Here is a 20,608-nt window from a genome sequence, read left to right on the forward strand (position 1 = left end):
TTTGTATTCTCAAACTTTATTTGGATGGGGCCAGAGAGGAGGGAGAAGGGTGCCAAAGGGCCAGTTCAGTAGGGGTGATTCAGGGTGTGCTCCATGATGGTCATAAGCGCCAGCCATGTCTCCTGAGCCGTAGGGACGATCTGAGAGGCTGGCAGCAAGAAGCCATAGCGCCCACTGTCCCGGAGCTCGAAAGTAAAGGAGTACTTGATGCCCTGGTTGTAGGTCCAGTCAACAGTGCTTCCACTGGCTTGATCTGGGGCCAGAGTGAAAAAAGAGGAAGGGTCAGTCATCTTGGAAACATTTACATAGGCCAGGTTAGCAACCCAAAGCACCAAGCCTTGTGCAATGCCAAGCAGAGTCTGTGTCTAGCAAGGTCTGCTGTTGACTAAGCAGCCTGGCTTCTAAGAAATTCCTGCTGGGCCTAAGCCCAAAAAGCCCAAAGAGGAGGCCAGCATTGGTTGCCCCATTCATTGGGGAACACAGTTGCAAAAGCCTGTCTGAAAAGTGTCTCCATCCAATAGTCACCTCAAGGACACCTCGAAATATACCAGAATTAAAAAAAAAAAATATATATATATATATATATATATATATATATATATATATATATATATATATATATACCAGAATTCTCCATTTAGAAGAGGAGGTTTAATTCTCTGGGGGCTCTGGTCTGCAGGTAAAAGTGCAAAGATTCAGAGTCAAAGTGAAAGCCCTGGGTCTGTCTTTTAGGGAGAAAGTTTTCCAGGTTTGCAGTGAACTGTGGGTAATGAAGTCACTTTCAAATTGAGCTGGGGGAGAGAGAGGCAGGCTGCATATCAGAATTTAACTTGACTGCTGAGCATCATGGCGCATGCCTGTAATCCCAGTGGCTTGGGAGCCTAAGGCAGGAAAATCATGAGTTCAAATCCAGCCTCAGCAACTTAGCAAGACCCTGTCTCTAAATAAAATATTTTAAAAAAAATGGCTGGGGATGTCACTCAGTGGTTAAGTGCCCCTGGGTTTAATCCTCAGTTTAAAAAAAATAAGAAAGAATTTAACTTGATGATGTCAAATGCAAAAAACTCCTTTAGAATCGGAACAGTTTCTAAAGAAGGTCTGGGATCAAAAATGAAGTTATCCCTGGGTAAGACTGTGATCCACTCACCCCCTAAAACCTGGGCACATGGGCCAGGAAGTACATGAGGTGGGTGAGCAGTCCACCCCTCTGTTCCCTGTACCCCACTTCTGACTTCCAGTACTCCAATTCAGTTTCCTGGCTATTCCCAAAACACACCAGGCCAGAACACATAGTAAAGCCTTTACCCAGAAAGTTCTTCTGCCTGGAAGGCCCTTTCCTAAATAGATATCCTCTTGGTTTCCTGCTCATTTCCTTCAACACTGGCCCAAATTCCACCTGCCTCCAGCCACTTGCCTCTAACCCTCAGTTTTTAACCTCCACACTGTGCTGCCCGATTCTCCTCACCCAGCTCTGGTGCCAGTTTTTCTCCCCAGCATTTTTTTGCCTAACCTGAATTGTTTACTTAAGATGGTTATCAGTCTCCTCTCCTAGAGCATACGTTTTCTGATCTTTGCTTATTTTATTCATAGTTATATCCCAAGCACACAAAACAGGGCCTGGTGCAGAATGGGTGCTCACTAAGCATTTGCTGACTGAATTCCATTTCCGTATAGTAATGCTTCTCCCACGGGCATCGCATGTACAGTATAAGCAAGTGGGGAAAAGATCAAGTATATTCCTTAATTAAAGGGTGGTGGAGAAGTGTTTTCTTTAATTGAATTTCCTGGGGCTCTGTGAGTTCCAGCAGAGCTCTCCACCCCATCCATGCATGAGTCCTGACAAGCTAAAGTGACAAGCGTGCTCAAAGGAACCCACAATTGAAAGCGTCAAAGAAGACAAGTTCATGCCAGAAAAAGGTTCTGTGCACTTCTCCAAATGACCAAACCAGAAGTTGTCAGGCATAAGGGACCTGGGTGCACACCCATGCTCCCAGGTCCAGGTGCCTTTGGCTGCTTCCTTCCATGAGGGATGCTCCCTTGGGCAGGAAGAGCCAGCTGATGTTGGTCTGGGGACTACCTAGAGAGATTGTACAGCCACTTACAGATTGTTGTGATGATGCTGCCATACTTGTATTTGGTCCCGTACAGAGAGGACAGAGCTGTCACAGCAGACTTGGCCAGTTTATCCTGTAAAACACACAAGCAAGGCCACTATCATGGACAGAGTAGTCCAGCTGGCAGGGTGGTCCCAGAGCAGCACCTGCAGAAGGGGGCCTGAGGGAGAGAACACAGAGCCTGTTCTGCCCTGCAGGTGATCAACAACGCCATGGTCCTTTGTTCCTGCAATATGGATGGCTGTCCCTTCCCCTCCCTTTAGTTACAGTGCAGCTCTGAGTGTAGTGCTGTAAGTTGAAAGTCCAGCCCTGCCCCTTGCTCAACCACTCTGTGCCTCAGTTTCCTGGAAAGAAAGAAAGGCTAGTCCAGTAGCTGGTCTTTCCAAATCATCGGGGGTACAAGGGAAGAAGGGGGTGCTGAGCACACTGGCTCTCAGCCATCAGGCAGCTCTGTTGGGTGAAAGCCCAGGCCTGCCCAAAGCTGCCCTTGGGATGAAGGGCAAACAGGCAGCACCTACCAGCTCTTCCTTGTCAGGGGCTGGTTCTGATGTGTAGCCATAGGGGTAAAGGAGGAGCTGGGAGTAGCTGTGGATGGAGATGAAGGCCTTGATGTTCCCGTGGTGGTTCACAAAGTTCACAATGGACTGGACCTCCACTTCTGAGTTGGGGAACTTGCCTCGGTACTGTTCGGAGCAGGGATTGCTGCTGGAGCCAGCATCTGTGGGAGGGCAGAGGGCAGAGCTGGCATTTCCTAACCCAAGTGGTATGGCTTATAGGGCTTCCACAGTTCCCAGTTCTTTATATGGAGTTGGGAGAGGTGGGATCCAGGCCCTCGTTTAGGAAAGACCAAAGCCTTCTTATAATCTGGGGACCTGCCTCCCTTACCAGCCAGATTTGGCCTAAGCTGAGGCCAGTTCTTCCAGTGATGTGGCAGAGACAGGAAAGAGTTGAGGTTAGGATAGAAAAGCCTGAGATGAACTTTCAGAACTTAGTTCCATCTAGAAGGAACTTCCTTTTACAGACAAGGACCTCCAACTCTGAAAGCCCAGGTACAGGGCTAACACCCCACTCGCTACCTTTTCCTCACTGCTTGTGCAACTAGCCAGGAGGGTAAGAAGCTATTCTGGGTGGTCCCATGCCTGCCCCCTAAATCACACTGGGCCTTACTCCCAAAGCCAGCGTCCCAGTTCCTGTTGGGGTCCACACCAACACAGAGGGAGTTTGATGTGAGGGATCGAGTTTTGCGCCACATGCGATTCTGAGGAAAGAAAAGGGATCAGCCAGCCCACTGCACTCTGCATCAGAAACTGTATTTGTGTTAAAAATAAAAGTAGGACCGGGAAGCAAGGTCTGGGGTGGTGTGCCTCAACTGGGGACAATTTTGTCCATCATTTTGCAGTGTCTGAAGATACTCTGGGTTTTTCCAACTGGAGGGAAGTGGGAGGTGCTACTGCATCTAGTGGGTAGGAGGAGATGCACAGGTTGGCCCCCCACAACAAAGAACCACCTGACCAAAATGTCCATAGTGTCAGGCTGAGAATCCTGTCCAGGAGGGCAGTTCTGCTCCCCCTCCCACAACTTAGGGGGCTTGGAGAGGGTGAGTCACTTGTGGGGCTAAGGCCAGAGTACATCCCACTTTCCTTGAGAACAGAAAGATTGTACCTTGCTGTGGGTGAAAGCAAAACCGTCAGGGTTGGTAACAATCTCCAGGAAGATGTCCATATTATTAAGAATGTTAGTTAAAGCGGGGTCCTGGCCATAGTCTTGAGTGATCTGGTGGGAGGAGGCAAGAGAGGGAGAGGGCAGAGTGCTCCAATCAGGCATCTGCCATGCTGAGCAATGAACACCTCTGGGGCCACTGCTTCTGGAAGGGAAAGGGGATGCCAGGGTTTCTGTGGGCCTTGGTACCAGTCCCCACCAGGCGAGAGCTCTCCTCACCTCCCCAGCCTTACCTTCTTTGCAAACCAGACTCCGCTGGCCTGAGTGACCCACTCCCGGGAATGGATGCCTGTGTCAATCCAGATGGCAGGACGGTTGTTCCCTCCAGTGCTGAACTAGGGAAGAGGCAGGGAAATGGGCAAGGGGAAGGTGGATTCCCCAAAGGGAAATCCACCCAGGCCAGAGGCCACCTGTTCTCTGGTATCTCAGGTTGAAGCTTTGTTTGTGGGACCACCACTCAGGTGGGTTGAACAGAGATCCCACAGAGCTTGACCTCCTGCCCCCAGCCCCAGCTTGGAGCCAATATGGCTCAACCTGACTTCCAGGCCCCTGCTCTGTACAGTTCTCTGTGGGAGGTCACCAACAAAACTCTTGCCTGTGCTACCCAGAATACTTTCCATACTGTGACATTTGGTTGAAAACACTTGGGTCACCGAAAAGTTTAAATTGTGTGTGTACTTGTATATACACACCTAACATACCCAGGCCAGCCAGGAAGCTCAGACCTTCCCAAATGTCTACACAGGGAATCTGTACAACAGTGTGAGACCTATGCCCATATACAGATGCCCATGGTGGGGGCCATGAACATCTACATGTGGGCACCCTTTACCTTCAGCACATAAATGGGTCGATCTTCATAGGTTTTGCCAATCTGGATCTTGCTGACAAGCTGTGGGTGCTCAGCCACCAGCAGGTCCAAGAAGTTATAGATCTGAGATGGGAAAGAAGGGAGGAAGGACCTTGGTGGCTTCTGGGTGCCCAGACACCTCCCTCAACAGTCCTGCAATGTGATGGAGCCATGACCTGGATCACACCAGCCACATATACACAGAGCAGGTGCCTCCCACCCCCAGGTTGACCCTGACTCAGGCCCACGCTCTGCCCGCTGTGAGGAAGAGAGTGGTGCCTGAGGGGAGTGGCCAAAGGGCTGCCCTCACCTCCTCCAGGGTGTGGTAGGTGGCGTAGTTAAAGGTGTTGGTAGATTGGACCTGGGCCCGGAAGGCGAACATCTGCTCCTGTTCCTCATCCAGTAGTGACTGCAGGTCCTTGATCATGATCTCGTACCTGATGTCTTGGGCCTCCAGGAAGATTTTGACAGCCTGGAGACTGTGAAAGGGCACTCGGATGTCGATGGGCGAGCCAGGCCAGGTAGGGCCTTTCCAGAAGTCCAGCTGGGGAGGACAGAAGCCGGCACTGTTTGAGTGGGCTAGAGACATCAGCCAGGAGAGCAGCCTGGGACAGGACAAGCTTGGGAGAGGGTGTTGGTGCCAGAAGCCTCAGTATAGAGGGGGATGGAGCATGGGAGTTAGGGGCAGAGATAAGGAAATGGAAAGAGGGTTCTGGCACTTTGTTAGATGCTCCAGGGCAGCAAGATCTGAAACTGCGGGGTTGAAGTCACTTCCTAACCGGGCCCATTCAGTCCAGTGACTCTTTCTGGGAGGTACCAGTGACTAAAGTCGGGGAGTAGGGAGCCCAGCTGGCCTGGGAGGTACCGTGGGGTCTCTGGGTCTCCCTGCCTCTGACCTGCAGGTGCTGCAGGTCCTCCAGCTCCTTCACCTTCTGCACCTGGGCTTCGTCAGCTGCAAAGATTCGGAGCACCTGGTGCCTGGGCAAAGTGGGATGAAAACTGAGCACCCCAGCCAGTTCCTACCCTGGCTGCCAACACTCCCCAGAGCAGGAAAGAGGCAGCCTGGGATCCCCAGTGTGGGCCTGGGTCCTCTGGCCTGGAGTAGGAAGAGGCACCAAAGTCTCTGCCATGGGAAGCCAGGCTCTCCCCATCTTGGAAAATTCTAGACTTATTGCTGTCCCCATCTATTTAGATTATTTTTCTCTCTCCCAAACTGGCCAGGCCTCCTCTCTCTTCCTCTACTGCAAATTCCTCCTCATCTCCAAGGCTCAGACTGTCCTGAGAGACCTGGACCTCCGCCAGCCTGCCGCCCCAGGGTGGTGCTGGCCGTGCTCTCTGGCTGGTTCCTGCATGTCTGTCTCCTCCAGACACTGGCTAGGGTGAGTCCTCCCCGTCTCCCCTCTGGGCTCTCGTCCTCCTCCTCTCCACACTCCTACCCCACAAAGTCCTCATGGCCAAAGACAGTTCCCAGCAGCACACTCAAAACCAGCAGCCCCCTCATGCTGCAGCCGTAAAGGTCAGACTGAGGTTGACACTGAGATCTGGGCCTTTTAAACCCAGGGCAGCGTTCTCCTGGCTGTGCCCAAGGGCTGTGCTCCTCTTGCACCTGGACCAGGTCTCACAGGAAGGGGGGGTGGGGGTTCCAAGCTCTGGCACCTTCTCACCCTCCCTGATATGATAAAGTGGTAGGGAATGGGGCAGCTGGAAAGATAAGCCAGGCCCCCCCTTGGCCATGAGGATCAGCTGGGCCTGAGGTCTCCCAGCTGGGACTCACCTGTGGCCCACAGCCCCAGGCACCTGCAGCTGGGCTGTGGTCCGGTTTGCTTAGGGTCCAGTGGAAAAGGAGCCAGGACTTCCAGAGGCAACAAAAACTGGGGCCTTGTGTGAGGTATCTCCTTCTCCCATACCCCTGAGTACCAGCTCTGTTCTTAGAATAGAGTTGGGGTCCCCTGCCTCATCCAGCTCCTGCATCTGCTCGGCTCCATGCCTTCCTGGTTTTGTGCAGCCCTGTGCAGGGAACATCCCCTCTGGGGTCTAGGCCATTGAAAGGGACTTCCCAGCCCCACTCCTGGCCAAGGTGCTCTTGTAGGAGTCAGCCTGTAGCAGCAGCAACTGAATCAGAAACCCAGTTCTAGCCAGCATTGCCCCCCACCCCACCACCATGGGTCCCCAGGGTCTGTGGTGCCCTTGGTTGAAACTAGAACCAGAGATCATCTGAATAGAAAGGGCTGTGGGAGCAGGGCCAGACCCAGGCTGGGATCGCACAGTGGACAGGAGAGCTGGGAACTCACCAAGGGAATTTGCTTGGCTCTGGTTGCTGATCTCATTGCAGAGATGTGTAACCCAAATCCACCCTAATCCACAGGGCCTCCAGGGGTTCACCAGCACCACCTGGGGCCCTGCTCTGTATCAGGGGCTTGGCCGGTAATGACGGCACAGGAGGTCCTTTTCTGGTTTCAATCTGTTCCCTCGGCCTCCTCACCACACCCGCTTCTCAGTCAGCCCTGCTAGGCCAAGGCACGGTGGCCCATTGTATATGCACACAACTCTGTCTGGAGCCTAGGAAGACCATAAACTTGGATATCCCCTCAGCAGACTTGAATTCCCCCCCCCCCCCGCCCCGCTGCACTTGCCCTGCCTGAGCTCCAGCCCCAGGCAGGGCTCACTGCAGACCCAGGGCAAGAGGATACTCACAGCGAGCCAAATCTGCTCCTTCTTGGAAGGACCACTCCTTTGTTCGTTCACCTTCTGGCCCAGCCACTGAGCTCCACCCTGCCGCAATGCCCAGTCAGACCGCCTTGACCTTGGGGAGCTCAGGGTCTAGCAGAGCAGAAGGAACCGGCTAACTGGGGCCTTGTGTGAGGTGTCTCCTTCTCCCATACCCCTGAGGACCAGCTCTGTTCTTATTCTTAGAATAGAGTTGGGGTCCCCTGCCTTATCCAGCTCCTGCATCTGCTTGGCTCCATGCCTTCCTGGTTTTGTGCAGCCCTGTGCAGGGAACATCCCCTCTGGGGTCTAGGCCATTGAAAGGGACTTCCCAGCCCCACTCCTGGCCAAGGTGCTCTTGTAGGAGTCAGACTCTGAGAAGCTGGTCTCTGAGAAGCTGGCGACGACACAGACTTAGACCTCCAGGGACTCACTGGGGCTGCTGTCCTCACTACAAGAGACCCTAACTGCACATTTTCTGTGATGCTATATGAAAAGTTTCATGAGGGCTCAGAGATACATTGTGGGCACTCAAGGAGAGAGTTCATCAAGGGGTAGCCTTTGACCTGGATCCCAATGGGAGGGAGGGAAAGGGGAACTGATACTTGAACGCAGAATTCACATTTATTTCTCCTTCATTGTTCCTGGGGTGTTATTCTTGTCTCCTTAAGGATACTGTAAACTTCCTCAGGCCAGGAACCTAGTCCTACCCATTGCTCAGGGGTGTCCCTCATCCTGCAGTACTGTGACCTCAAGCGTTTCTTCTGTTTCACACTAGGAAAGGATCTCAAGTTTGAGGTTAGCCTGGGAAATTAGTGAGACCCTGTCTCAAAATAAAAAGGGTTGGGGGATGTGGCTCAGTGGGGTCCATACCTAGTACCACACACAAAAATAGAGTGCCTCATTCTGCCTCCAACCAGCCATCAAAGATGCCCCAAAATCATACAATGTATATGAAGCGGGAAAAGATGAGTTCAATGCTATAAACTGAAATTACTGGATAGGAGGCTGGCAGCATACTAGTAGAGGACAGACTCAGGGAGAAGCTAAGCCTGGGTCCCTCCAGAGCACCTCAGGAAACTACAAGTTATCTCTTGCTAAATAATAAATTCTAGAATGTAGCTGAGGGGTGAGGCCACAGCTCTGCCTGCCCATGCCATGGATTGTTTCATGTTGGTCCAAAGCAAGGGCAAAGTTGGGGACCTTAGGCCCAAAGCTGGGGGACAGGCAGAGCATCAAGGCTCATGACCCAGAAAGAAACCACCAGGCTGGGATCTATACTCAAGAGGAAGTCACTGGCAAGGGCTGGATAAAATTTGATTTGTTTTGCAGAAAAAAAAAAAAAATCAAATGTCCTAGAATCATGCAGTGTCACAGCTGGACAGTTTTTCAGTAAATGTCAAGAGAAAGCCCAGATCTCAGAATGGAGGCCTGCAGCAGAGAGGAGCTAAGCCAGGACAAGCCACCATGTACAAGGACAAATAGGGAGGGTGCTTCTGCTGAGCCTGAGAGGAGAGTTGGGAGCATCCTGTGGGGAGGAGCACTAGGCAATGTCGGAGCCAACAGAAGGTCAAGGAAGGCAAAGACCTATTGGGATTAACCCGTGAAAGGACAGGAAACACCAATTCTAACACCAGAGATATCCAGTGTCCAACTTAAGTGGTTCTTTTTTTTTTTTTTCTTTTTCTTGTAATGTATTTTCTTTCTTCATCCCAAGGACAAGTTTATAAAATGCTCCCCCATGGTGTCTTAGCTATGGTTTGGGGAATTGGGGGAGGAGCGCTGAGCAGGTAGGGAAGTGGAAGGAGAGCCACAGAGCTTGGCGAAGGTGGTTAGGAGAGAGCAAGAGGCCGTTGCAGACCCCAGAGCAAGAGGATACCCACGGGGCAAGCCAAATGGAATGGCTTTGCAAGCATGTTATTATTTCCAGGGAATGTTCCAAATACTCAGGGAAGAAACTTGGAAGACCAAACAGGCTAGAGTTGTTCTTCAAAACACCAAGAAGAACATTTTTTGCCCCCAAGCTTGAGATGGAAGGCATCATGTCCCACTCAGGCAGGCCACTCTTGGGGACAAGGCGGAGGAGCCTGGCAGCCTAGCTGCCACATCAGCAGCCCACATCAAGTGGAGACAGTCAGTAGAACCCACAGCTGCAGGCAAAGAAATGGACTTGTTGCCGGGGAACAGTTGGCAGAGCCCACCCCAGCCTCCGTCCCAACATACTCATGACTGTGTCTGGAAAGGGCAGCAGCTAGGCCTGGCTCTCAGACATCAACAAAGTGACAAGCAGTGTTCCTCTGAGGAGGTTGGAAGGACAAATCCAGGCAGCCAGATCAGCCTTCGAGGTTCTCAGATGAGAAAATCCTTGGGAATGGTAACAAGTTCCACAGATCCATCCTATTGGGCCTGCCCTTGGCTGACCTCCTGCCCTGGTCTGCAGCAGGCCTTCTCACTCCCTCCTACGCATCATGTCGGTCTACTGACCAGCTCTGAAGCACTTACACACCCACGTTCCCTGGATTCTCTCACAGCCTGTACCAGCTGACTGCCTGGGCTTTCTTGTTTTTCTAAAGAAGAATTTTATATTTTAATTTTTTTTTTGTAAAGTCATTTTCTTTCTGGCCCATCGTCTTTCTGAAGTGATCAGAGGGGAGATGGAGGAGGATGGGGGAAGTGGATGGCACCTTACTGGCCTCTTGGATAGCGGCCATTGGCCCATCACCCTCAGCCTCTGCCGCTGGCTGGCCTCACACAGGACTCTCACATTCCAAACTGCCTGGTTGGTTTGTTTTCTTAAGAAAGCAATAACCGCAGCACATTTGCTGTGGTTCTTTATGGGTTTCCATATGTATAATCGCTCTTTCTCTCTTTAGATTTTCCAGTGTTTTTTTTCTTTTAAATAAATGCTCATAAATTTTACCAGTGAAAAGGATGAAAAAACATACCTAAAAAGAGTGGTTGTTGGGAGGAAAAAAAAAACACCATACTGAATGTAGAAAAACTGAGCTCCTATTTAGCATTATATACTTAAGAAAATAAAAAAAAAAAACACCAAAATTTCAGGTTTTATAAAACATAGAAAAATTCTTCTATAATTTTTCTAACTCTTAACATGCCTAAGTCTTGAGGTTTAGTTTCATACACTTAAACTCCCAGGCATTATTATCTCCTTTGGTTTGCAGAGGAGATAACATATAGGCTACTGTGTGGCCCCTCAGTCCTGGGGGAAGCAGCAATGAGCCAGAACTGGGCATGAACCTGGCTCTACTCCTCTCTCAGCCATTACAGTCACACGGGCCTTGTGCAAATTTCATTAACCAGAAGCTCCAATCTTTATAACTGCAAAATTAGAAGATTGGTCTACAACATCTGCAAAGTTCTATGGCTTCATGATTACCTACAGCAAGAGGCCCTTCAGATTCTCCCTGCCCCTCAGAAAAGATGTCTCAGGCTCTGTTGACTGCCTTCCCAACATCTGTTCTCCCCTTCCTCCTTAACAATGGGACTCCACTTTTATTTGGGGGCAGCAATTTGCCCAGCTGTACAGCAATTTCTCAGCCTCCCTTGGAGCTGGGTGTGGCCACATGACACAGTTCAACCAAAAACATATACATTGAAGTCTTTGGACCAGCCTAGTCAGCTGGCTCGTGTTCTCCCCCTTGCTCTTCCTGCTTGGAATTCAGTCTTACGATGACGGTACAGCAGCCATCTTGCAACCTGTCAAAATACAAGAAATGTGCTGCACAGTGACGTTGAGGCCAACCACCAATGACAGGGGTCCCATAAGATTATAATGAGCTGAAAATTTTTCTTTTGCTTAGTGACATGTAGCCATTGTAATGTGGCTGTGGTATACCGCATTGCTCCTGGGTTTGCACTGATGTAACAAACCTACCAGCTGCCAGACCTGTACAAGTAGAGCACAGACAATTATGTGGAGTAATAATACTGATCAAGACAGTCAATGACTATGCTAATGGTTTCTGTATTTACTACACTCTACTTCTGATTATTATTTTAGAACATACTCCTACTTTAAAAAAAAAAGTTTACTGTAAAACAGTGTGACTTTTATACCAGGAGCAGCTGTTCCTGAATCTCTGGATTGCATCATTTTCTTTTGTGCCTGACTTAATCTCTTGTTGTGTTCATTACTGCCCTAGGAGTTGATAGGCTACTGCGCATGCATACACACACACACACACACACACACACACGCAGTAGCGTATGTGTGTAAAAGTCACCTAGGTTTGTTTAAATACACTCTAGGATGTTTGCACATGATAACATCACTTAATGACACCTTTCTCAGGACTTGACCCCATTGTTAAGGTTTATGTGACATTGCTAGACACATGTATAGGAGAAGGCAAAGCAGAATAATTTAGAAAGGTTTGGGTCCCCGTGCATGAAGGAATCACCAAGCCAGTCCACTGCGGAGGACTTCTTGCTACATGACAAAAATAAAACCCCTAATGGGTTAAGCCATAGTGAGGCGGATTTCTGTCACATAGAGAAAAACTTATATGAGACTGAGGAGGAGAAACGGTCCTTCAACAAACATTGAGTCTCTTCTGTGTGCCTGGGGCTACTAGGATGTCTGCTCCCAGTGGGTGGTCCTAGGACTTGAAGGGGAAGAATGGGAGAAAGAAGGTTCCAGATGAGGAGCAGCAGCACAGGCCCAGGCCTGGGGCTGGGAAGCAGCTTTGGCGCTGAAGGAAGCAGGGAGGATGCTACTGGGGTTGGAGCTGGTGAGCAAGTTATTGAGACAAGGGGGGAGAGGAAGACGGGGGGTCCTGCAGCTCCTTGGAGGGGTTTCATTTCAAGCCATGGGGGGATTTCAAAGATGCTGTTGCCTTATAAAAAGACCTCTGTCTGAAAAGCAGCGTCAGCTCCAACTTTTGTGTGCTCATCGTCTGCCTAGAGATCTAGCCAACCGGGCTGCAAAATCCAGTTCCCAGTAGTCCTGAGGGGCCTTGGGGAGAGTCAGCTTCAGGGTCTGGAGGCAGGTGGGGAACCATGTGCCCTTCATCTGCCAAGCTCTTGGGGGCCTGTGCTTCTGCTTAGAAAATAGAGACATTCATAGTCCCCTCTTACAGCTAAGAGAAGGCCCTGTACAGAATCGCATAATGTCGTGAGAACCATGTTGGGACACAGTAGGTGTTGGAAAAGAAATTACCATGTCCATGGCTCTAAGGAAGACCATCAGAGCCCAAATACTCCTGCCTCTAAGCTAGGGCTTCCCCAACTCGGCAAGAGAGTCACCGGGCCCCACCTCAGACAACCTGTGTCATCTGGGGGATAGAACCCAAATACCACCACGTTAAACAGCTTTCCATGCTCTCTGCTGCAGGCAGACCACAGGCCACATGTGGACAAACAGTGACATTGTGGTTTTGGAGTTAGAAAAATCCAAGTTCAAATTGTCCTCAACTTTCTATCTGTATGACCTTTAAAACTTCTTCACATCTTGCTTTTCTTATCTCAAAAAATGAGCTTATTAATACCTGTAATACCCCACCTCCATGAGGATACAATACAAATATTTGTGTAAGCTGGCTGTGGTGGCTAATGCCTATAATCCCAGCAGCTCAGGAGGCTGTGGCTGGAGGATCATGAGTTCAAAGCCAGCCTTAGCAACTTAGTGAGGCCTTAAGCAACTCAGAGAGATCCTGTCTCTAAATAAAAATATAAAAAAGGGATCGGGGTGTGGCTTAATGGTAAAACACCCTCCCCCCGCCCCCCGGGGTTCAATCAATCCTTTAGATATATAGATATATATATAGATATATATAGATAGATAGATATCTATGTATGTGTGTGTGTGTGTGTATATATATATGTATATATATATATATATATATATATATATATAAAATTTGTATAGAGGTCATAAAAGAAGTTATAATCTCACACTCCAGTGTGTAAAGATAGAATTCAACTTTATCTATATTTTGTATTAATTTTTCTCAAGACGGCAGAAAACTTCAGGTTGGAAAATCCATCTTACTTCCAGCTTTAAAAACAAAACCAAAACAAAACCCTTGGTCTCCCTCAGCCTTGTGGAAGATTTTAACCAGAATCAGGATTTTCCCCTCCTCTGTGGCTGGCTTTTCCCCTGCAGATTGTCCAGGTTCTTCAGGGACTAAGTCCCCTGCCTTCTTTGGGGCTTCCCCACAGCAGAGCCCGTCCTGGGCATTCAGATGCCTAGCCAGTGCCCATTGTGTCATCGTGGCAGCTGGCTGCGTGGCCCTTGGACTTGGCCTTCTTGCCTCTTACCATAGGCCTCCCCACCTGAGACCCGAGTTCTTTGCTCAGAGCTCCTAACAGCCGCACCACTGTGGTGCACTCAGCCCATATGCCTCTAACGTTTGTGCAGCCCCTCCCTCAGTCGCTTATTGATCTGCTGCTCAGACGCCATCATGGATATGGGCCTTGCCTGAGGTTTGATCATCTCAGACTGCCTCCTCCTGCCAACCAGCCCAACTGCTTCTCCTTTTACAGGCTAGGGAAAGGGCGGGGGCACTTCTTAATTCTTTCTGCTTTTGTCCCTGTTCTCCAAGGACTGGTTCATGACCATCCACAGTTCTTTTCTCTCACCTGTGTGCATACACACATACACAGAGAGCCTGGTTCTTGCAAATGGAGGTCTTACTCTCAAGACTAGAGTTTCTATCTCAAGATACTCTCAACCCCATTCAGCTCTTCATTTTCTTGCTTCTGGGGAGTCTCTGCCTCCCCTAGTAGCAGAGCAGGGAGACCCACTATCCCAGTTCCCCCATGGTAAGGGAAGGTCAAGGTAGAAGGAAAGCTGGGGATGGGTGAAGGCACCCCATCAGGTTCTCATGAACCTTTAATTTTCTTGTAGAAATGTGCCTTCACACATGACTTGGCCTGGAGTAATTGTTCCATGGTCACAAACCAGCGACTTGTTCATATTGGGCTATGTGGTTAGTGGGATCCTCTGAGTGGGCACCTCTGAAATACGCACCTGCCTTCTCTTCTTTATGGGGAATGAAGCAGGCGGAGGATGCCTGTCTGGACCCACTTCTTCCTCAAGGGCCCAGAAATGCCATCTTTATAGATCCTCTCCTTTAGATCAAACATTTTCCCTCCACATCATGTTAAAATGTTAATACTGCTGAGACAATGTGTATTTTAGCAGCTTCCCAGGGGTGAGGTCACAATTTTGGGCTCTGAGAACACTCCAAAATAAGAAATGATGCAACCTGCAAGTCCCTCGTGTTCCTGAAGGTAGCAGTGGCGTGAAGAAGTGTCCCTAGGCATAAGCAACTCTCTGTCCCCTATTTAATGCTGAACCCAAAAGGGTAGCAACCAATACTAGAGACAGGGAAGCCTGTTTAAACTTGCATTTATTTCCTAGGGATCTGGGAGAGGGTGCAGGGAGGGGATATATATAACTTGGGTTTCAGGAGTCCCAGGCCTTGGGGAGGAGGGCGAACCCCACCTGCTCTGGCTCCAGTAGTGCTGCTAGTAGGGGTGATGCAGGGCATGCTTCATGATGGTCAGTATTGCCATCCACGTCTCCTGGGCTGTGGGGACGATCTGTGTGGCTGGCAGCAGAAAACCATAGCGCCCTGTGTCCCGGAGCTCGAAACTGAAGGCATACTTAATGCCATTGTCGTAGGCCCAGTCCACAGTGATCCCACTGGCCACGTCTGCAAACCAAAGGGCCAACAAGTGCCCCCAAAAGGAAGGAGAGAGTATGGTCACAGGGGACAAAAGAGTCCTGAGTTGAAAGTGGGCCCTGGGAACCAATTCCCCAGCCAGCCCAGACCACACTAAGCTTCTAGGCCCAGGCCTCCTCCTGGGCCACACCCTGCCTACCCAGCCCATCTCTCCCCCTGCAAAAGGAAAGCCCCCAGAGGCCAGCAGACCATCTTTCCCCTGAGGGAACTTTGCTGTAAGCCAGGCACTGAGAGCTGTGCATTGCTGCTGCAGCTGCCTGGGCACCATGGTCCACCCTTCTCTCCCGATGTGGAAGGCAGCTCTGAGCGGCCCAGCTAGCTCTAACAGTACTACCCTGTGGCTGACCAGATCTGCCAGGCAGCCCAGAGCCTGCACCTGCCTGATCCCCAGGTGGATGTGGCATCTAGGGCAGTAGCCAGGGAGGCTCACTCACAGAGGGTGGCGCTGATGCTGCCAAAAATGTACTGGATCCCGTGCACCTGGTACAGGGCCTTCACTGCATCCTGTGCAAGACTGTGCTGCAAGATGGCGGCCAGAGGGTGAGAGGCTAGGGCTCAGAGTGGCTCCCCACACACCCCAGCACCCTCAGCAGTGGTGAGAAGCATGGATTGAGGAGTCCCAGAAGTCGATCATGCAGATAGCTCTTGTGAGAAGGTAGCACAGCACCTCCAGCTTTGAACTTGAATGAGAACAAGCTCCCCCTCCTCCCTACCACAGGGTACATTGATCCAGACTGTTGTTTCAGGAGAGCCAGTACCCCTGGGAATATGCCAGATATGGATTTTCCTGGAGGAGGGACCTCTTCCTCCCCCAAGCTCAATCTTACCAGCTCCTTCTCATTTGAAACAGACTCCATAGAGTGGCCATAAGGGTACATGAGCATCTGAGAGTAACTGTGGATGGAGATCAGAACTTTGAAGTTCCCATGTTTTGTGATAAAGTTCACAATGGCGGCCACCTCTGGCTCTGACTGTGGTGAGGGCCCATGATAAGTCTCTGAGCAGGGGTTGCTGTTAGAACCATTTCCTGGAAGTAAAATAAAATCATCCAAAGGGTTGGTATTCCCGGTTGTGGCAGAGACAGTTCTCACAAAACACCCACATGCTCCCTCATATCTCCCAGTTTCCTCTGCAGTTTGGTTGAGGTCATGTGACTACTTCTGAACAACGAAAACTTGAGCAAAAATGATGTGTCACTTCTGGTTAGGAGCAAAACATTCTAGAAAGAAGCAGCATCCTGTGTCCCTCTGTTACCACTGAATGAAAACTGCTAATGGAAATCATCTGCCTACATTAGACTTTGTGCTCATGCAAAACAAACTCTTACTTCAGAGTAAGCTACTAAGATTTGAAGGGGTGTTTGTTATTGCTGCATACTCTGGTCTCATACATCAGAGCATGTAGCCACATCGTGACCCAGCAACTCTATAAACTGAAGGAGCCCCCTTGGCTTGTCCTTTAGGTAAGACCTGACTGTGGTTCCATTGGAAAGGCAGGCCTGCCTCAGAAGATGCATCTAGGAGAAACTCTGGGTTTCTGCCCCAATCTCAGCTTCACCTTCAGCTGCTCTTTCTTGGCTTCACTGGTGTTGAGGGCTCAGACCTAGTGTCTGCTCAAGCTTTGCCCCAGACATGGCCCCAGGAGCTCCATGGACTTGGGGGGCCAGGAAAAGAAAGCAGATTCCCATATTTGCCTGAATCTGAACTGGGAAGCACAGATGCAAGAAGTCTTTGGGAATTCTTCTTGGGGACCTACTTAGGGGAGATGACAAAGAGGAGCTGTACCCTCCCCTCCCCCCCCCATATATTTTTTGACAGTTTTAATTTGTTCCCATCTCCTCCTAGATTCTTTGCTCCCTCATCCTTCCTTCCTCTTCCACTCCTCTGTGCTCCTCACCAAAAGCCACATTGTGGAGGGCTGAACCAGGCTGGTCAAGATTTGTGGGTTACAGTCTCATGGACAAGGAGCCATCCCAGGTCCCCTATCCTTTTTCTTCCCGAAAATAGCTGCCTTCAAGCCTGGTTCAGAGGCTAGGGATCCCCCCAACTTCTGAAGCCTCATGAAGATGCCAGAGCGCCCCTCTTGCCCCCAGGGCCAGCGCGGTGGCCCAAGGACCAGTTCAAATGAGGATCTAGGAATGCAACAAATTGATCCTCTCCAAAAGTGCACAGTCTCCAGACAACCCATGATGCAGCAATTAAATTAAGGCAATAATAAAGCCATAAACAAAATCTTCCCACCTGAGTCACCAACTCAGAAACTTGCTAATTCTGGTCACAGGCAGCCCAGAGACCGTTCTGTCACTGGGGAGCCCATCACCTCTTGGTTGGCTGGTCCTGGCCTGGGATAGGGGACCTCAGGTAGAAAGGGACATATCTGCAGAGAGCAAGGGGGTGTGAGGCAGCCCCCAGGCTGGCTAACAGTGGCCCTGTTTGTTGTGTCTGCCTGCAGCTTCTGCACCTGCTCCACTTGACGAATGACAAATACCAACAGATGAGCCGAGCGGGACGGGCTGAGAGCTTTGTCTGTGTTTGCAGCCCACGCAGGGAAAGCAGTTCCCCTGCCAACGACCAGGTGGCTTTGCCCAAATATGGAGAAACACTTCAGGCCATTAGTTCTGGTTCGAGCTAAGCAGAATAAACTAATCTTCCCCTGACCAAATGGGAATTAGCTGCCTGCCTCTCTGACGTTCACAGTCAAGGTCCTCTGAGCCTTCCTGTTTCACAAGTACCTGCTAATGGATTCATTAGCTATTTATTTTTCCTTCTCTAAAATGTAATTTGTAGCAAGGGGAAATCTCTGGAAGGACATGGTAAATTATTAAAAGCAGTAATCTTTGGGTAGTGGGATTATGGGAGCTTTTTGGCCCCTCTGGGTTTCTTTCTCCCTAATTGTTTTTTTTACATTGTATATATACAGATTTTTTTTCCTATAAGAGAAACCCACAAAAGTTATTTTCTTTAAGAGGTAATTTGTCTTTCTACTAGCTGGGCTACCCCAGGATCTGCGGGCATTGATCCTGGGGTAGCCCAACTAGTAGTTCAGAGGGGCTCCCATGGATGTCCATCCAGGGCAAGCATCTGGTCATTTGGAGAAGGAAACATCTAATTTTACATGGTTGTGTTCCTTTACAGCAGTGGTTACATGCAGAGCTCAGACCCCCCAGGCAACATCTACCAGGAGAGTTAGAGGCCTCACTCCCAGTGCTTCAGAACTACCTTAATTTTCAATGAGAACAGACCCCTAAGAAGCTAGATTTTCAGGACAATGGACATCCAGATCTAAAATGGTCTACATCATTGGTTTGGCCACCAGCCTAGAGATCTGCTTATCAATAGTAATAGAACTGTCCCCTGTGGAGCCAAACCCACCCTGCACAATAGTGGAATGTGGACACCGTATCTGGGGACTAAGGACTGTGTATGTGCTGGAGGCTGTCCCGGCTGTCCCCAGCATCCCACCCATCATTCTGCTGCATTTCCGGGGTCCATGTACTGTCTCTTGGCTTTCTGGAGAACCCAGTTTCCTCATCTAGTCCATGCGCTCATGGCATGGTGAGAGAGAGACAGTCAAGGAAGAAAACCATGAAACTTGGGAGAAAGTTGCCCACCCAGCAGTGGGTCCACACAGCCTGCAGGTAGGCACCAGCCCACCAGCCTGCCAGCAGAGTCACAAAATAATGGCTCAAGAATAAAAACTAGGCTTAAAAAAGAAAAGAAAACTAGGCTTGAGTAGGCAAGGATGATAAGGACTTGGTTCATTCTATATTGAACTACTTCTCTGATCTCCCCAAGGGGTGAGTCTCAGCTCTTGGACAATGGGTTCAGAAGCATGACTTTGTGCTGTGTTCCCTCTAGAGAGAAGCCAGGGACACTTGGGGAACACTGTAAACTCTGGATTTTGAACAACGGATGAAACCTCCTTAGGTTATTTTCTGCCATGTTAGGACTTGACCTTGCAGTTCATCCTCCTTTAGGAGATAGAGGCTCCTTTCAATGTCCCCATGAAAGCTTGGCCTAGGTATTCATTTGACACACATGTACAACTTCTTCCCCATTCCATGGTCAATCTTAGGTATGTCCTTGCCTGTCCCTGACCGTGACTGATGCACATTAGCAAATTCCAATAGCCCTGCCCCTCAAGTTATGAGTCAACACAATCTGACTGTGTGGGAGACCAACAACTCCTTCCTCCAGCCCTGCCCAGGACCACAGATCTCCATACCTCCAAAACCTGACTTCCAGTTCCTGTTGAGATCCACGCCGTTGCAGAAGATGCCAGGTCTGCTGGACTTGTTCTTCCGCCACAAGCGGTTCTGAGAAAGCCCAGATCAGGTGACCCCATTCACTGGGCCCACTCCCAGGGATGGGTGTGCTGACATTCTGGCCCATGAAGGGCAGTCTGGTGGGGCAGGAAGGAGCAAAGGGAAGAACTCCAGAACAAGGTGGGGCTGGCCTGGGGCTGGGCCAAGACTGCAGACGAGGATGCGTGCTTGAAATCAGGTTTGGGGAAAGGACTGATCACAGGTCACCAGTGGTGACCTTTCTTGGTCAGGAGGTTGAAGGGCAAGAAGTCAGAGCTATGGTACCCTGAAGAGGCCGCCTCCAGAGGCCGCAGTGACTTTTCCCTGCTTCCTCCAGGGCTGACCCCTCCTCCACACTCCCCAGGTGCCCTCACCATGCTATGAGTAAAAGCAAACCCATCAGGGTTGGTGACAAGCTCTATGAAGATGTCCATGGCTTTCAGTATGTTTGTCAGGAGGCCATTTTTGCCAAATTCAATGACAATCTGCAAGAAAGGGTGAGGGATGGGAGGCCCTGCTGGGCTCTCCTCAGAGGCAGAACAGGACATCTGTCCAGCCAGCAGCTGCAAGTGGAGATGGCATCAGGTCATCAAGCACATCCTCACACAGAACCAGTCTTAAATTTGAAACAACTGGAAGACAGAGTAGAGATGGGCTCTGTGTTCCAAGAGGCCAGAGCACATACTAGGTATTTCAAAGGGGATGGGGATAGAGCACTGGAATTCAAAGTGACTGAGTCTACTTTTTCAACTAGAGGGACCGTCAAAGCTCCCCCAGCCCCAACCCCCATCTCCACCTTGCTCCAGCTCCACCCCAGCTCCAGCTCCACTTTGGCTGCAGGTCCCTGCTGACCTTCTTGGCAGTCCAGATGCCAGTGGCATGGGTGATCCACTCCCTGGAGTGAATCCCAGTGTCAATCCAGATGGCAGGGCGCCGAGAACTTCCAGTGCTGAACTGGGATAAAGAACCAGGCCCCAAACGAGGTTTAAGGAGGTTTGACCAAAGACAAGTACGGTGTCATCTTGGGGCTTCCTGGAAGGAGGCCCCTGATATAACTTCACTGCCGGGGATGGTGCCATATGCCAGCCTGGGCAGGAGTTGGGGTGCACCCACCTGAGCGTGTGCCCATGGAGCCCATGGCCTATGAAGTGCGCATGTATGGGGGTCTTTGGCTACACAGTGGGCCTCTTGGAGGGCAAAGTGATCC

General features: G+C 50.2%; 2 protein-coding genes and 1 long non-coding RNA gene across 3 annotated transcripts in view; 1 reads left to right on the plus strand and 2 right to left on the minus strand.

The window, feature by feature from the left end:
• LOC124099874 (carboxypeptidase A1-like) lies at window positions 1-6,252 on the minus strand. Its single transcript, XM_046455126.2, has 10 exons — window positions 6,120-6,252; window positions 5,580-5,661; window positions 4,994-5,227; window positions 4,666-4,767; window positions 4,067-4,168; window positions 3,777-3,887; window positions 3,282-3,372; window positions 2,633-2,832; window positions 2,103-2,187; window positions 1-253 (listed from the first exon to the last, which is right to left on the minus strand). The coding sequence occupies exons 1-10, from the start codon at window positions 6,182-6,184 to the stop codon at window positions 66-68; spliced, it is 1,260 nt and encodes a 419-aa protein (XP_046311082.1). The 5' UTR covers window positions 6,185-6,252; the 3' UTR covers window positions 1-65.
• Window positions 5,513-17,759, plus strand: LOC124099876 (uncharacterized). The gene is made up of 2 exons (XR_006854117.2): window positions 5,513-6,062; window positions 17,550-17,759. It is a non-coding gene; the product is annotated as an uncharacterized LOC124099876 (long non-coding RNA).
• The window catches only part of LOC124099875 (carboxypeptidase A5-like), a 17,103-nt gene continuing 11,301 nt past the window's right edge, over window positions 14,807-20,608 (minus strand). The window contains exons 6-10 of the mRNA XM_046455127.1: window positions 20,254-20,355; window positions 19,776-19,886; window positions 19,323-19,413; window positions 15,926-16,125; window positions 14,807-15,068 (exon numbers count right to left, since the gene is read on the minus strand). Of these exons, the coding sequence (XP_046311083.1) occupies window positions 14,916-15,068; window positions 15,926-16,125; window positions 19,323-19,413; window positions 19,776-19,886; window positions 20,254-20,355 (657 nt within the window). The 3' untranslated portion in view covers window positions 14,807-14,915. The remainder of the gene's footprint in view (window positions 15,069-15,925; window positions 16,126-19,322; window positions 19,414-19,775; window positions 19,887-20,253; window positions 20,356-20,608) is intronic.

This window comes from Marmota monax, unplaced genomic scaffold, assembly GCF_021218885.2.
Source record: "Marmota monax isolate L192 unplaced genomic scaffold, Marmota_monax_Labrador192_F-V1.1 WCK01_AAM20220418_F8-fsc00131, whole genome shotgun sequence".
Lineage (NCBI taxonomy): Eukaryota > Metazoa > Chordata > Mammalia > Rodentia > Sciuridae > Marmota > Marmota monax.